Consider the following 15,276-nt stretch of genomic DNA (forward strand, 5'->3'; position numbering starts at 1 on the left):
ACACACACACACACACACACACACACACACACACACACACACACACACACCCTTTCATTTTTCACATGACCTGTTTTTTTTTTGTTTGTTTTTTTTGTATACATCGTCGAAGCTCATGGAAGAACTAGTACAATGAATGGATTGGGATGTAACAAGGCGAAATGAACAGTATAGAGAGGGGGGACACCAACAGCAGAGCTCAAGGCCAGGATGGAAGCAAACATGGACAGATGATGGGGGGGGGCAGGAGAGGATGCATGGGGTGGACAAGATCGATACAGAGGGAAACTCTCAAGAGGGAAAACTACAAATTTGGGGATTGGGGTGGGGTGAGAAGGGGGTTAACGAGAGTAGAATAGATCATGGTGTTGGATTGGGGATGATCTGAGATGGTGGTGAACAGCTGTCTTGAAGACCTGGAGGGAAGAATAAGGTTGAAGAGCATGTAGAAGTTGGTTCCAGAGGTGGGAAAAAAAGAGTGAATGAGTGGAAGTCAGCAGTGATCCTGGATTTAGGTAGTTTCACCAGAAGGTGGTTGATGGGCCGTGTGTGCCCTGCAGAAACTCTTTGGGGAGGAGGGGAGGAGAAGCACAGAATGAGCAGAGAGTGCAAGACCAGAAAGGAGGCAGTAGAAGACAGAGACCACTGATATAGTTGTGATGGTGAAGTGATCGGCCTATAGACTCAGTTATAGACCCACTTCATCGCGGGGAATTTCAATAATCTTCCACGGCATCAACCTGAGAAAAGCTCACAAATTCCATGCTTATTGCCCACCTCTACGTCTTCAAATTAGTTCATCAGCATCTTGTGTCACCCCCCCTTCCCCCCGGTCAGCCATTAACCCTCCCCTCACTTGCAAGAAGTTACTGTTTCATCCACGCCTTTCTCTCCGCTATTTCTGTTCATTCCCTTTCTTGTTTGTGTCCACCTGTTGCCCAACTATCATTATGTTGCTCCCTCCATTCCTGTCACCGAGCTCTTCGATAAGCCAACATTTTGTATATAAAACAATAAAATAGAAACCTAAACTCAATTTGGCTAGGTTGGTTTTCCTGCTTATTACCTACACCACCGAAGGTGCAAGGAGGTTGTTTTCACCCATCTATCTGTCTGTCTGTGTGAAGGATATCTCAAAAAGTTGACGGTTTTGGATGAAATTTGGTGGACAGGTTGGGTGTGTGACGAGGACGAATTGATTCAATGTTGGTGAAGATCTGGATGTGGATACTATAATTTTTTTTAAGTGATTCTTCACCATTGAGAGATGGGGCCAAAAACGATGTTTAGCACGATATCTCAAAGTTATTGGGCCTGATTATGTTCTTTTGGATCAGGCATTGCATGGTGAAGGTATGCGCTCCACCAAGTGCCTTTCTAGTTTTCAAAGTGTTTCACTTCTTTCAAGTGCTACGTTTCTTTTTCAGTTGCTTGCAATAACAAGGAAACTCAATAACAAGGGTACTTGCCATTGCACGTGATTTGCAATCACCGAACCATCATTTAAACTTACACCTCCCGGAGACATCCAAAATGTCAAATATGTCCAAATTGGACAAATGAACACTTTTTCTAGGAGTTGGAACTGCTTGCAAATTCGATTCTGGATGTTGCATTTTGTAATTCTGCTTAGTTTAAGAGATACTCGTGGTGATCGCATGTGCTGAAATGCAATAAAGTACCGAATGCTGATGTCTCCTGGTGTTTATAAGGATTGCATTGCAATGCACCCAGCAATTTGTAGCTATGATGAAAAGGCATTTGATATGAGTGAGGAAAGTGGGAAAAAAACTTTATGGTTAAGAAATCGTTGCGGCATGTTCTGAGTCAAGGCAAGGTTGAGCAGGCCAAAAAACATGGCGGCTTCAGACCCCAGCGACGTTCCCTTGGATACACCTAAAGATCCCATGGAGAGCGGTGACCGAGAATGCACCTGATAAAGAATATAATTAAATAAGGCCATTAACTTTCTTCAAAAAGGATGTTTTAATTAACCCAAACACCCAATTTTCACTTTTGCACTTCCTTGGAGTTTTCATAGTATGCCTGCAAAGTTTCAGGCTGCTAGGTTTTATAGTTTTGGTGTTATGGAGGGCACACACACACACACACACACACACACACACACACACACACACACACACACACACACACACACACACACACACACACACACACACACACACACACACACACACACACACACACACACTGACATTAATTTTATTAGTGCAGATACATTTTCTGTGTGAACAGAACATTTGAGCGGATCCATTCTCAGCAGTGATTGTTGCTTTTTTTTTTTCTTGTCTAACGACTTGTAAAACATGTATAAGAGTTTAAGTAAAAGTTAAAATATCAGCCTGTTTGTAAACTCTGCTCCCTCTCCCTCCCTCACTCCCCTCTCCACCACTATCCCCACAGCAAATGCTTTAAAGACAAAGATTGCACCAAAGTGTGACCAGCAACCACTCAAGACAGGATGTGTAGTAAGTTTACTTCCTTCTTTCTATATGGAAAACCAAGTAAATTGCCAATTACATATGTATTATATATGTACAAGAGGTGGATGGAGGGTTGGTATCAGTTGATATTCCTTCTTCGTTCCTCTTTTTACATATGCCTCATGTTTCCCCTAATTGGCTTGTACTCTTTCAGACATTTTACAATAGCACAGATATGAGATTATTGATAATCTCTTTGAACTACACCAAATGATCTTCTTCCTATAACTTGAGTTCAAAGACATTGTAAGTTTGATTGTTTTGCTGTGATTTAATTTATTTTTTTCTTTTTCAACATTCATCCGGTTCCTTTTTGTCGGCCTTGTTCATAGGTCAGCCATGTTAAACCAAGAATAAATGCCAGTGGAAGAATTGTGAAGACAGGAATTGTGAGTAAATCTTCACAAAGAAAAAGGGAAAGCACTTCAAGGCCTGAACTATTTAGTTGGTCGGTATGTGCACTGGCTCCAAAATTGCCCAGACCAGAAGTCCTAATGAACAGCAACGATGACCACTGCACGAGCAACAATGCCGATGTTGGTGACAAATGCCTCATCAGTAATAATACTAATAATAATGCTGAGCAGGGTTCAGTCGCGAAGACCACACAGGCATCCCAGTCTTTGCAGCATGGGCCTACATCCGCACAAACAGTTTTAAAGTGTCAACATCTGCCTGAAATTCAACATTCCACAATGGCTGCCACCAAAATGTGTCTGGGTTCTAAAAGGCCTCTCGTGGTGCACAATCCCAACACTCGCGCCAAGGTTGAACCAAGGCAGCAGAAGCAACTCAAGCAGTTGACCTTGAGCAACTGGAAGCTATCATAAGTTGCCAATCCGATTTTGTTACCATTCTTTTGGAATGGAAAGGAAGGTGACACTTTGACTTTCATAATAAATGCTGTTTTCCACAACCTTGCCTTGGACAAAATGTATTTTTGAAAATTTGTTTCACATCGTAACAGTTTTGTTTGTCACTTTGAACCACAAGTTGCAGCACTTTACAGTGCATATGTTGAAATGCTATGCAAGCAGATATGAAATGTTATTTTCAAACTTATTTATCTTTTACTTTTGGTTTGTTTTTCATGTTTTATTTACATGTTTATTGTTCTTTTAAGTGTAAATCTGCTCTTCATTCCTGATAAGTGATAAATCACTTTGCTTGTAAACCTCAATTTTGGGATTTTCTCTGATAGTACTTTTGAGCCTCGTTCGTTGATGCGGTTTTACAAATCCTTCATTATGACCTTTTGGTTCATCTCCTGAATTGAGTTGATTCCTTTTATGTCTTAATAGTTGGATCATTTCACTCATGGTTAATAAAAATTTGTATGATGTTGCTTGTGACTCATTTTGCTTTTGTGAAACCCCACCACCCTCCATGTTTTATATATTGTGTACCCTTGATATAAATCCTTCTTTTTTGTATGTTTTCCAATTGGCTCTGCTGCTGATGCAATTCTCTCTGTAAGGGATGGCAGGAATTTGTAATTTGCTCATGGTGCCGGTGTTAGCTCGCCTACTCCTAACGAAGGACATCGTGTGATCTTTAACATCCACCAACTACCATAATGCCGACAGACGGGACACCAGTTTTAACGTTTATCCGAAGGATGGCACACACATTGATGAATCACCCTGCCTGGCTTTTTTACTTACGAAATCTAAAGATTTCGTGTAAGTGTATTGATGGTTTCCGTCCTCTGTTTGTGTTTGTTTGTAGGCACGATAACTCGAGAACGGAAGAAGCTACCAATGTCAAATTATACCACGTGATTCAGGAGGGTGATGGCTAGCGCTGATTAGATTTTGGTCAAAATCGGTCAAAGGTCAAGGTCACAGTGAGGTCAAACATCCAAAACATGATAACTCCAGAAAAGTTACCACAGGTATTGTTGACGGAGCGTGAGTTTGGAAGATCGAGGTAAGTTCAGCGGAATTTGTGTGTCAATTTGTCGAGTTATGGCTGTTTTAAAAATTTCAGTGTTATAAAATAATATTAAATAATTCCGTAAATTCCTGTGGAGAAATGGAGTATTTTTGCTTCGCTCGACGTTACGAGTTTGTCTTAACTTCGATTTTAATTTTGTCTTCGGTTTTTGCGATCGCTTAGGACGCTTAACACTCGATTGTCGAAATTCTGGTAAAAATCAGATGTTTTGGAGACGTTTTAAGATCGTATAAAAATATTTCACCCGCCGCGTCACGGCTCGTCACGTGGTGCAGCACGCTCGAGCAGACGCGTGGTTGAATCATGTAAAGGTTTTGCGTGTGCGCGCTGACGTCATCGCGCTCGCCCCAGTGTCCTTTCAAGTTGGGGGGGGGGGCGTCGAGTGTGACCTTTACATTACGTTAATCCGCGGTAACTGGAGAACGGAAGAAGTTGATGGTTTGGTACAGAATCATCGTAGAAACTTCTGGTTTGCGTCGCTACCTTCTCTTGAGACAGCTTTTATGAGACAAGGTCAGAGGTGAAGTTGACGATTTCGTAAGTACCAGTCTATGACTGCTTGTTTGTTTGTTTGTATGCAGCCTGTGGCTGCTTGGCTGCATCATTTTCTGGGGGCATGGCTGTGCCGCTGATGCAGTTCCCCTGTTACTCGTAAGCTGGTACTCATTTTGCCGCCCTCAGAAGGATGACAAGCTGTCAGCCCATCTGATGTTAATTCAACAGTGAAACGAGGCTTAAACATCATTTTAAAAATATCAGTCATTCCCCATGAGGAGTACTTGCTCTGTGGTAAGTTTCAATTTTTATCCCCCTCCGCGTGGTGGAAGGGGGATATTGTTGTCACTTGGGTCGTCCGTCCGGCTGGCTGGGCATCAACATTTATAGCTGTGAGTGTGATAACTCATAAACTGTTCGCCATATACATTTGAAATTTGGGTCACACATGTACCACCTGAAAAGGAAGAACCCTATTGATTTTGGGCGTGGCCGGATCCAAGATGACCGACTGGGGCGGCCATCTTGAAAAAAAGTTTTTTGTAATAAATGGAAAAACGCTTATCTGATTTCAATTATTTTTCAATGGCAGGGGATTCCCCATCTCTGATGGTATATTTAATTTGGTGTGGTTTCAAAGGTACAGAGGTCCAATTTTTTCCCAATTTTTCCAACATGGCTTCCACACTACCTGACCTATGACATCATAATTATCACTAAAACATTCTACATGAGTAATCGCACCAATGGTAAAAAAATTCGTGTCAATCTGCCAAGCGATTGCGGAGAAAAGCATGAAAGTACTGTGCGGACAAACAAAAGGACCCAAATGCAAAACCTCTCCTTCGGCGAGGGTAACAATGAAACAAACAAGAAAAGGAGCAATCAGAGATTGCAGACCCTCGCCAGGACTTGTTTTGTGTGGTGTATTTTGGGTGGCGTTGATGTACTGGTGCGTTACATAATTAACTAGAAGGGCACTCGGTAGAGCGCTTACCTCCGCCACGCAATGCCTAATCTAATATAACATATCAGGCCCAATAAATATATCGTTTTCAGCCCCATCTCTCAATGGTGAAGAATCATTAAAAAAAATTAAACAAATCTCATATCCAGATCCGGATTCAGATCTTCACCAAAATCGAATCAATTTGTCCTTGTCACACACCCAACCTGTCCATCAAGTTTCGTATGAATCCGTTCACAACTTTTTGAGATATTGTGCTATATATCGGTTTTGACCCTATCTCTCAATGGAGAAGAATCACTTTAAGATTTCTTGCAGTCGGATCCGGATCTTCACCAAAATCTAACCAGCTCGTCCTTGTCACACACTCAACCTGCCCACCAAATTTCATCCAAATACATCCACAACTTTTTGAGATATCCTGCATACAAGCAGACAGACAGAGAGGGGTTAAAACATAACTTACTTCACCTTCTGTGGCAGACGTAAATAAGAAGCATAATTAGAACTGCCATTTTATGACTGTTAGCAGTGATTACCGGGTCCCAAGATGTCCCACTTTGATGCAACCCCACTTTGATCGGACAACTGACCCTGACCCATGACGTTTTTTAATTATTCATTGTTCAATTGAAATCAGAATTGCATTAAAATAAATTCAAGTAAAAACATAACCTCCTTCACCTTTGGTGGCAGAGGTAAAAATCAAATGCAAGACCAAATCGGTTCAGTCCTGCAATGGAGGAATCAGAAGGAACCCAAACAAGCAAAAAGCAAAGATGAAGTCATCAGGAAGAACCTGGATAGGATTTGTGTTTTAGCTGCCACTCCTCTACCCTTAAACTCATCCAGGCACAGCCATGTGATCTTTATTCAAAAAAATCAAAATTAATAAAACAAAAGGAACCCCGATCAAAAAATTAAAGAATTCTGGCTGCCAGACCATGTGTCCGATCAAGTTGAAATTTAAAACATGTGTTTCCCATCACTACTATATCATAATTGTGAAGTTTCACGTCGATTGATTAAGTGGTTCCAGATTCAACATCATTTAATGTTTTTCTTAAATCCAATATGGCTGCTAAACCATGTGACATCAATTATTCCTGAACAAACTTGTACACCAATGGCTTGGGGAACATTTGAGTGAAGTTTCTCCTCCATATGTCCAGCTGTTCTAGAGAAGATTTTTTTAATGTTTTCGGGTAAATCCAACAGCTGCCAAACCATGTGACCTATGACATCATATGTATAAGCCTTTTGTTCCTCTTGGATAGGCGGTCACATGTGTAAAGTTTTACCTCGATCTGTTCAGCCATTTCAGAGAAGATTTTTGAAGGTTTTTTTTTTTTTTTGAACAATATGGCTGCTGAATCACATGACCGATTATGTCATCAAAACATTTTTTGCAGACCATTTTATCCCTTGATGACCCTCAAAAATTTGAATACTGATCGGCTGTAGCGTTCCACATCTGCAATTATGACGCCATAAGAAATCACACTCATTCCCCATGAGTACTTGCTATGTGCGATATGCCAAAGTTTCAATTTTTTTATTTGGTGCGGTTTCAGAGATAGAGGTCCAAAGTTTTTTCCGTTTTTCCAATATGGCTGCCGCACCACGTGACCTATGACGTCATAATTATCATTAAAACATTATACATGAGTAGTCACAACAATGGTGAAAAATTCGTCTCAATCCAACAAGCGGTTGTGTAGAAAAACACGAAAGTTCTTTGCGGATAAACAAACAAACAGACCCAAGTACAACACCCTCTTCTTCGGTGAGGGCAATAGTCCGAGTGTTGGCCAGAAAAAGAGTGCATTAGGGTCCGCACAATGTTTTTTCTGCATTTTTGTGATCACCAGACCATCTGAATGAATATTCCGATTGATGCCACTCTGGCACCCTTGAGCATTTTTGTAGAAACCCATTAATATGCAAATTAGCGGTGGCCATTGTCGAAATTACTATTTTTCTGAATATCTCCAAAAGTAAGCATCCAAATAACCTGGTTGAGGTGTCCACACACATGTTGTTAGGGTCACTGGTCATGATAAACCCACTTAAAATTTAATAACATCTGAATTTAGCTCATTAATATGCAAATTAGCAGTCACCATTATCAAAATAACAATTTTTCTTTATATCTCCAGAAGTAAGCATCCAAACAGCCTGGTTGAAGTGTCCAAACCCATGTTTTTAGGGTCACTGGTCATGGTAAACCCACTTACAATTTGATAACATTGAAATTTAGCTCATTAATATGCAAATTACCATAACCCTACCCCCTGAATTTGTCCGCATCGATCGGCGTTTTTGCAGTACAGGTATACAACAATAACAAAGGTGTTTGAAAATAACTTGCGCAGAGCCGTTTATCCCCTGTACAGTTGTGAAGAAATGGCTGACCTCAGAAGATCAACAGCGTTAACTGTTTCTGATCAAGTAAGTTGAGGCTTGTAATGTAATGAAAGAAACATGGAGAACTGAGTTTTAAGTAAGAGTAATGTCTTCTGATACAGTAGAATGATCGATATTATTTGCAAGGAAGTTTTTTTTTTCATTTAACATGATCTGTCTGAAAGCAATTGTGTATTTTATTGATTTTTTTTTAAGTACACAGGGTGGAACCTGTTTCCTGAGAATTTTTTTAAAATACGAACAAATAAATTAAATGTTTACTGATGTTTATAATTACCTCTATTGTTACAGGTTGAGGCTCCATCACCATGGGACACTGTTTCTTCAGTCCCTGCGATACAACAAAAGCTGGAAAACCTCTGGTAACAGTTGGTCCAGACAGAGTGCGAAGTATCATCCGGTCAAGCAAAGCAAGACAAGATGGTATACATGAAGAGCTTGAACAGAGATTACAAGCAGACGAATCTATCAAGCTCAAATGCCCTAGAGACTGTGTCAACGTACACATCACGCTCACACATAGAAAGATACTTGAAACGAATGAGTAATGTCTGTTTGGAAGATGCTTCAACAAGCAAAAGAAGCCGCCATTTAAAGACGACAGTATTTGACTTAAAAGAACATTGCATTTTTTGCGGAGAAAAGTGCATCATGGACTTTGATAAGAATAATCCTAATCGTTGGCGGCGAGTTCTCCTTTGTAGTACTGCAGATCGTGTTGATCGGACAACTTTCAAACAAACTATTCTAGATGTTATCGATTCCCACCAGGATGAAGAAGGACAGAAGGTCAAGATACGATTAATGGGCGCAATCAGCGATCTTCATGCTGCTGATGCGAGATATCATGATGACTGCAGAAAGTCCTTCATGGCATCCGGTTCTGTTGCAGCAGCAGCAGCTGTGGCAGAGAAACTCAGGACATTGAGCCAGCTGTCAGTTCTACCATCCTCTCGATGAAAAACGACATGTTGCGCATTTGGAATTTAGTAGAAGTCTCCAATATGTACAAGGATCATGGAGGAAAGCTATACTCTCGACGAACACTGTTATCCAAATTGTTGGATATACTTGGCTTTGAGCTTCTGGTTCTGTCTGGTGAAGGTGTCGCTAGTTTAATCTTGTTTCGCAGCCGAGCGTCTACTGCGATCAACTTAGTAGCATCAGACGAAGATAACGCCATTTATGTTTCCATAGAACGAATTGCCAAGAAGGTGGCACAGGAATCTAAGCAGTTGTCTTCCGACACCAGTTCCTATCAGACTAGAATTAATATGGATATTGCTAATGAAGCAGTGAGTTCAATTGCTACTCTCCAAAATATCAGCTAAACTGGACTGCACACTTCCAGAAGCTCTGATAGGAAACATCATAACAAATATGATCACCATTCGACCAACTACACTCCAAATAGCACTGGGAGTTCTAGTCGGTCGTAAAAGCCTCATCGAGCAGTTGTACAACTATCGTGTGACCTGTTCCTATGATGAGTTTCAGCGTTTCAAGGGATCAGCAGCAAAGGCTGCAACTGTTCAATTGTTATGCTAAGTTGCCCCACTAGTGGGGCAACTTAGCTAAATATAGCATAACAATTGTGCATTTTGTGAGGAAAGCACCAAATTTGGCACACTAGTAGCCTATCATATTATGAACAGATTTGGATATTGGGCCATCTCAAATTCCGCCGCTGATGGCTGTGGCAGCCATTTTCCATTGCCATCAAAAATTTTGAGATGGCCCAATATCCAAATCTGTTCATAATATGATAGGCTACTAGTGTGCCAAATTTGGTGCTTTCCTCACAAAATGCACAATTGTTATGCTAAGTTGCCCCACTACATGCCAGAATGGACTCGTTTCAACACATTCTCTTGCAGTACTACTTACCATAAAAGATCAGGAGATATCTTCCACATCTGAAGATGAAGCCATCAGACGATTGACCCGTGATGAAATGAAGACACTTGTGACAGAAGACATTTCAGTTCAAAGGTACAAGGGACCTGAGAAACCAGCGATGCCAGTTGAAGAAGCCACACGTGTGGTGTTACCTCTCCATGTATTGGCTCATCAAGCTATACAACTTAGGAGAGTTGAAGATATGGATTTCTCTTTTCTGAAGCAAATTACTTCTGATCAGAACACACCAGAGTTTGGTGGCTTTAATACGAAGCTCTGCAGAGAGCAAGGACGATCCATCCAACCTGCAACGAGGGCCATTTCTACACCACTCATAGATATGGATCCAGCTGATTCGGACATGATGTTTGCAGGAATGGAAGAGGGAAAACGCTTGACCGCAGAGTGTGGACAAACCGTAACCATCTTCACAAAGGACCAACAGCTGTATCGAGTAGCCGTTAATGTTAAATGGGTTTATCCTGAGCGATTTACCCAGTTCGTACCAAGGCTGGGCGGCATGCACACCCTTATGAGTTTCATCGGTTGTGTGGGGAACTTGATGGCTGAAAGTGGGCTGGAAGACGTGATGAAATCTGCCTTTGGAGGTGTTGCTCATATGCTTGGTGGAAAAAAGTTTCCCCAAAACTTCAGGGCCCTGCGATTGGTGACTGAGGAAGTCCTTCATTCCAGCGTGGCTCAGGCAGAAAGTCATGAAGACTTAATGGACACTTGAAACCAAAGCAACAAAGAGCATGACCACACAACTATGGGTACAAAACCTTGTGAAACCTGTATTCTTCGTGCTGAGCATGAAGGAGACTGGCCATTGCATCTTTGGGCTATGAAGGAGATGCTCCCCTACTTCTTCACGGCTGGACATCACAACTATGCTTGATATTAATGAGCTAAATTTAAATGTTATTAAATTTTAAGTGGGTTTATCATGACCAGTGACCCTAAAAACATGGGCGTGGACACCCCAACCAGGCTGTTTGGATGCTTACTTTTGGAGATATTAAGAAAAATAGTAATTTTGACAATGGCCACCGCTAATTTGCATATTAATGGATTCTCCAGAAATGCTCAAGGGTGCCAGGGTGGAATCAATCGGAATATTCATTCAGATGGTCCGGTGATCACAAAAATGCAGAAAAACATTGTGCGGACCCTAATGCACGGTCATCTTGAAAAATGGTCTTTGACATCCGGACGATAACAAGGACAATGGAGTGAAAACTGAGTACTGTCCTCCCTTCCTTCAGCGCACGGCGATGACGTCATGCATCACCTCGATATGGAATTGGGAAGGAGCGGGTGTAAAAACAATAAACAAACTAAACTCATAAAGGCTCTGTGACATCATTGGTTCTGATGTGAAACTGCCAACAGGTTGTCATCCTGTCCGTGATTGGTCATTCATCTCTCCCACTGTGTGATCAGACGGGATAGGCCCACACTCTTCAAACACGTTTGTAACCCTCCGACTCCGTCTGAACGTAAAGGCTGTTCCACATGTCGGGGGATGTGGACGAAGAGTCGAAAATCAACAGCACATCACCCCCTCCGCTCCCCTCCCCATAAACGCTGGGGACATGGCTCGCTATGATTTACAGATAATGTCTGTTTATATAATTAATACATTTTGACATCCAGGAATGGCATCCATTCGGCAATGAAATGATGAAACTCGCACGAACCCATCAGAGGAGAAGAAGAAGAAGAACCGCGATGGTTTCTTTCTGATGGGCGGGGTCGATGTGTGCGAGGTGGGCGGTGCCGATGTGTGCGAGATGGGCGGGGCCGATGTGTGCGAGGTGGGCGGGGCCGATGTTGGAGGAGCCGATGTGGGCGGGGCCGATGTGTGCGAGGTGGGCGGGGTCGATGTGTGCGAGGTGGGCGGGGCTTATGTTTGCGAGGTGGGCGGGGTCGATGTGCGCGAGGTGGGTGTGGCGTTGTTCGGCAGTTGTGGAAGCGCCCGCTTTTGCCCAGTTGGCGGCACGACGCGCTCATCGAGGTTGAACATCCACTCCGACAGGCCGGCTCGAAGGCCTCGGCGGCGGTAAGTCGAATCCACACTCGTCCATGTGCTGCGAAAACCACGTCAGGAAGCTTTGACTTGTTGGACAACATGAACATGATGGCAGCAACCTGTTTTCCGGTGACGAGGTTTTTCCTCATAATTTATGGGTTTTTTTTCAAACTGCGACGTTATTGTCGTTTACCTGCTTGGATACGGTACTTTTTTACGCTGAAGGACGCTTCTTGTTACCACAGCAATGGCACGGCGCGGTTAAGGTGCATGGTGTGGGGTGTGGTGGTGTGAAAAGATGCAGCTTCTTCATTTGCTTCTCTTGTTTCTCACACGATATTTGCGATAAGTACGTACTTTGTGAATTATCTTTGAGCGTTTGTTATGAATCGTTTTGATTGATGACATTTCTTTCTGATTAGCCAAGCTCCGATTGTCGTTAATGGGCTCGAAGTGGACTTGTGGGTAATTATCGACGTTGGGGGTGGTGGTGGTGGTGGTGGTGCTCTTGTGACCTTTCATGTGAACCCGCTGTATTATCCATGCCTGTAAAATGTAGGAATGTTTGTGTTGTACTTTTTATAGTGTAAGTCCTGTCTTTGTCCACTGAACTATTTTATTTATTTGTTTTTGCTCTGTGGTTAATCTATTTTTGGCCCACAAACCACTTGACTTGAAGGTGAATATTTAAATTTACTGGTTACACCCTGAGTGACCATCATGACCCAGAAGAGCATGTCTTGGTGCTCGACGCATGGCCTTGAACTGGAACGATGTTGTCAGAGAGTATGTGATGCACATGACGTGCATGCCATTTACATTGAGACGTCATTCTGAATACGGCATACCTGTATCTGTATCAATACTGTACAAGCACCCAAACGATAGAGCTATTTATTTATGTACAGTGGTTGGGGTGGGGGGGGGGGAGGAGTAATGATGATCTTCTTTGTATAATGGGTGAGGATAGCCATGTTTGCTATCCCATTGGTCGTTGCAAATGGATTTGTGCTTAATAAAATGCAAGGAATCCCCATTGTTGCCAAGGATCTGAAGTGTGTCACAACTCGAAGACATGTTGCACAGCAATCCTGACAGTGTGAGGAGTCAAACGAAGGAGTTGGAGGACCAGACAAAGTGATTGAGACTCTTGGGAGAGGTTGGTGTCCTGAACCCTTGAGCTTCAGGCAGTGACACCTATGCTGGTGGCCACCTGCTTATCCTGTGTTGTGCAGTCCCACAGCACCGAATGGATTTTGGCTCAAGAGCGCATTGTTGCTCCTATCTAGTGATTATCTAAGACTAAACCCCCCCCCCCCTGAAGTTGAACGTCCCTTTCCCTTTCTGCCCTGAAACTGAGAAACTTTTACTCTTGTGGCCTTATATCGCTCTCATTGCCTTTGTTGCTCGTTCAAGCTTCAGACCTGGCTTTCTGATTTCCTCCACCCACACATTCAACACGTTGCTACCAATGGAACACTCTCCTCTTCCCTCCTCTCTTCTTCCCAGTGGAGGATAGAAAACGCCATGATATTGTCTTGATTCCAGTCTTCTTTTCTAATCGACATAAATGACATCTCTGATGCTCTGGGAACCTTCTTTTTTTGTTTTTGCAGATTATTTCACATGGTATCCTGCATTGCCCCCATTCCACTGACTGATAGGCAGACAGCAGCTGTCACTCACACTGTGGATCTGAAATTGATTAGATGCTGGCTTTATAAATGGAATGTCTTTCGATCCAGGCAAATCTCAGTCTCACTTTGTCGTTCTTGAAGGACTGTCAAACCAACCCACCTAATCTATTTATACTGTCAGCCACTGGAAGAGGTTCAATCTCTTGGACCTGTAGGCCTCACCATCATCCATGACACCACCTATGCTGGCTTCCAAAATCATCCTTCAGACTGGGCAATCTCCGTCGCTCAAATTGATTCCTTGGAAAATCAGAACTACTCAAAACCTACACGGCCTCCATCCGTATGTTGCTCATTTGAGTACTGCTCTCCCCTATGGGCTGGGGCCTCAGCATTACATCAGTTTGTTCTGAAATCTGCTTAAACCTCAAGTTCTCAACGTTATTGACATCTCCCATGATGAGGCTGAAACTGAAGTGCGAGTTGAGGAAATCTAAATAAATTCCTTCTCATCATGGGAGACTGAATTTATTCCACTCTCCTGGAATTGCACGAGGCCTGCTGCTCTCACATTGGCGAACTCTTCTCTTATTACCTCCGCCACCAACGTTTGACAGGCATTATGTTCTCATCTCTGTCTGTCTGTCTGTCTGTCTGTCTTTGTTCATTTGTTTGTCTGTGAGCAGGTTATCTCAAAAAGGTATGGATGGATTCAGACGAAACTTGGTGGACAAGTTTGGTGTGTGACAAGGACGAATTATTTATATTTTGTTGATGATCCGGATCCGGTTACTCCTCCTCTTCTTCCTCTTTCGGCTTGCTCCCGTTAGGGGTCGCGGATCATCCGTATGATCCGCATAGTGATTTGGCACATGTTTTATGCCGGATTCCCTTCCTGACGCAACCCTGGTCGCCTCTTACGACACAGGGATAAGGTACACCTATTTTAACCGGGGTATACACCAACCCAGTATACTGGTACTCATTTCGCCGACCTCGGAAGGATGACAGGCTGAGTCAACCCCCTGGTGTATTAATTCACTAGCCCAACGGGGCTTGAACTCAGGACCTCTTGGATCCCAAGCCGCTGCCCTAACCACTGCGCCAACACCAGGCTTATCCGGATCCGGTTACTATCATTAAAAAAACAACAACTGATTCTTCACCATTGAGATATGGGGCCAAAAATGATGCATCATAATCATCACGATATCTCAAAAAGCTGTGGATGTATTTTGACGATACGAGGTGGATCATTTGGGTAAGTGAGGAGAACAAGCTGATTCGATTTTTGGTTCAGGTCTGGATGCAGATCAGGCCGATCAGTGCAATAGACGACGCAAACTGCTCAGCTATGTG

General features: G+C 42.8%; 2 protein-coding genes across 10 annotated transcripts in view; both read left to right on the plus strand.

The window, feature by feature from the left end:
- The window catches only part of LOC147027857 (uncharacterized), a 67,808-nt gene extending 63,959 nt beyond the window's left edge, over positions 1-3,849 (plus strand). For all 7 annotated transcript variants that reach the window (XR_015057312.1, XM_085877556.1, XM_085877557.1 and 4 more), the window contains 2 exons: positions 2,425-2,489; positions 2,837-3,849. Coding sequence is in view for 6 of the 7 variants with exons in the window: in XM_085877556.1 (XP_085733682.1) it covers positions 2,425-2,489; positions 2,837-3,334 (563 nt within the window). In the remaining variant the exon portion in view is untranslated. The remainder of the gene's footprint in view (positions 1-2,424; positions 2,490-2,836) is intronic.
- An 8,304-nt stretch (positions 3,850-12,153) lies between these two features.
- The window catches only part of LOC147027858 (tropomodulin-3-like), a 76,023-nt gene continuing 72,900 nt past the window's right edge, over positions 12,154-15,276 (plus strand). For 2 of the 3 annotated variants that reach the window (XM_085877560.1, XM_085877562.1), the window contains exon 1: positions 12,154-12,310. The gene's annotated coding sequence lies outside the window, so the exon portion shown is untranslated. Of the gene's footprint in view, positions 12,311-12,525; positions 12,630-15,276 lie in introns of all 3 variants that reach the window. The other variant, XM_085877561.1, reaches the window with a different exon arrangement.

The sequence above is a fragment of the Eptatretus burgeri genome, chromosome 4, assembly GCF_056783735.1.
Source record: "Eptatretus burgeri isolate ZD-2024b chromosome 4, Ebu_testis_v1, whole genome shotgun sequence".
NCBI classification, from domain to species: Eukaryota; Metazoa; Chordata; class Myxini; order Myxiniformes; family Myxinidae; genus Eptatretus; species Eptatretus burgeri.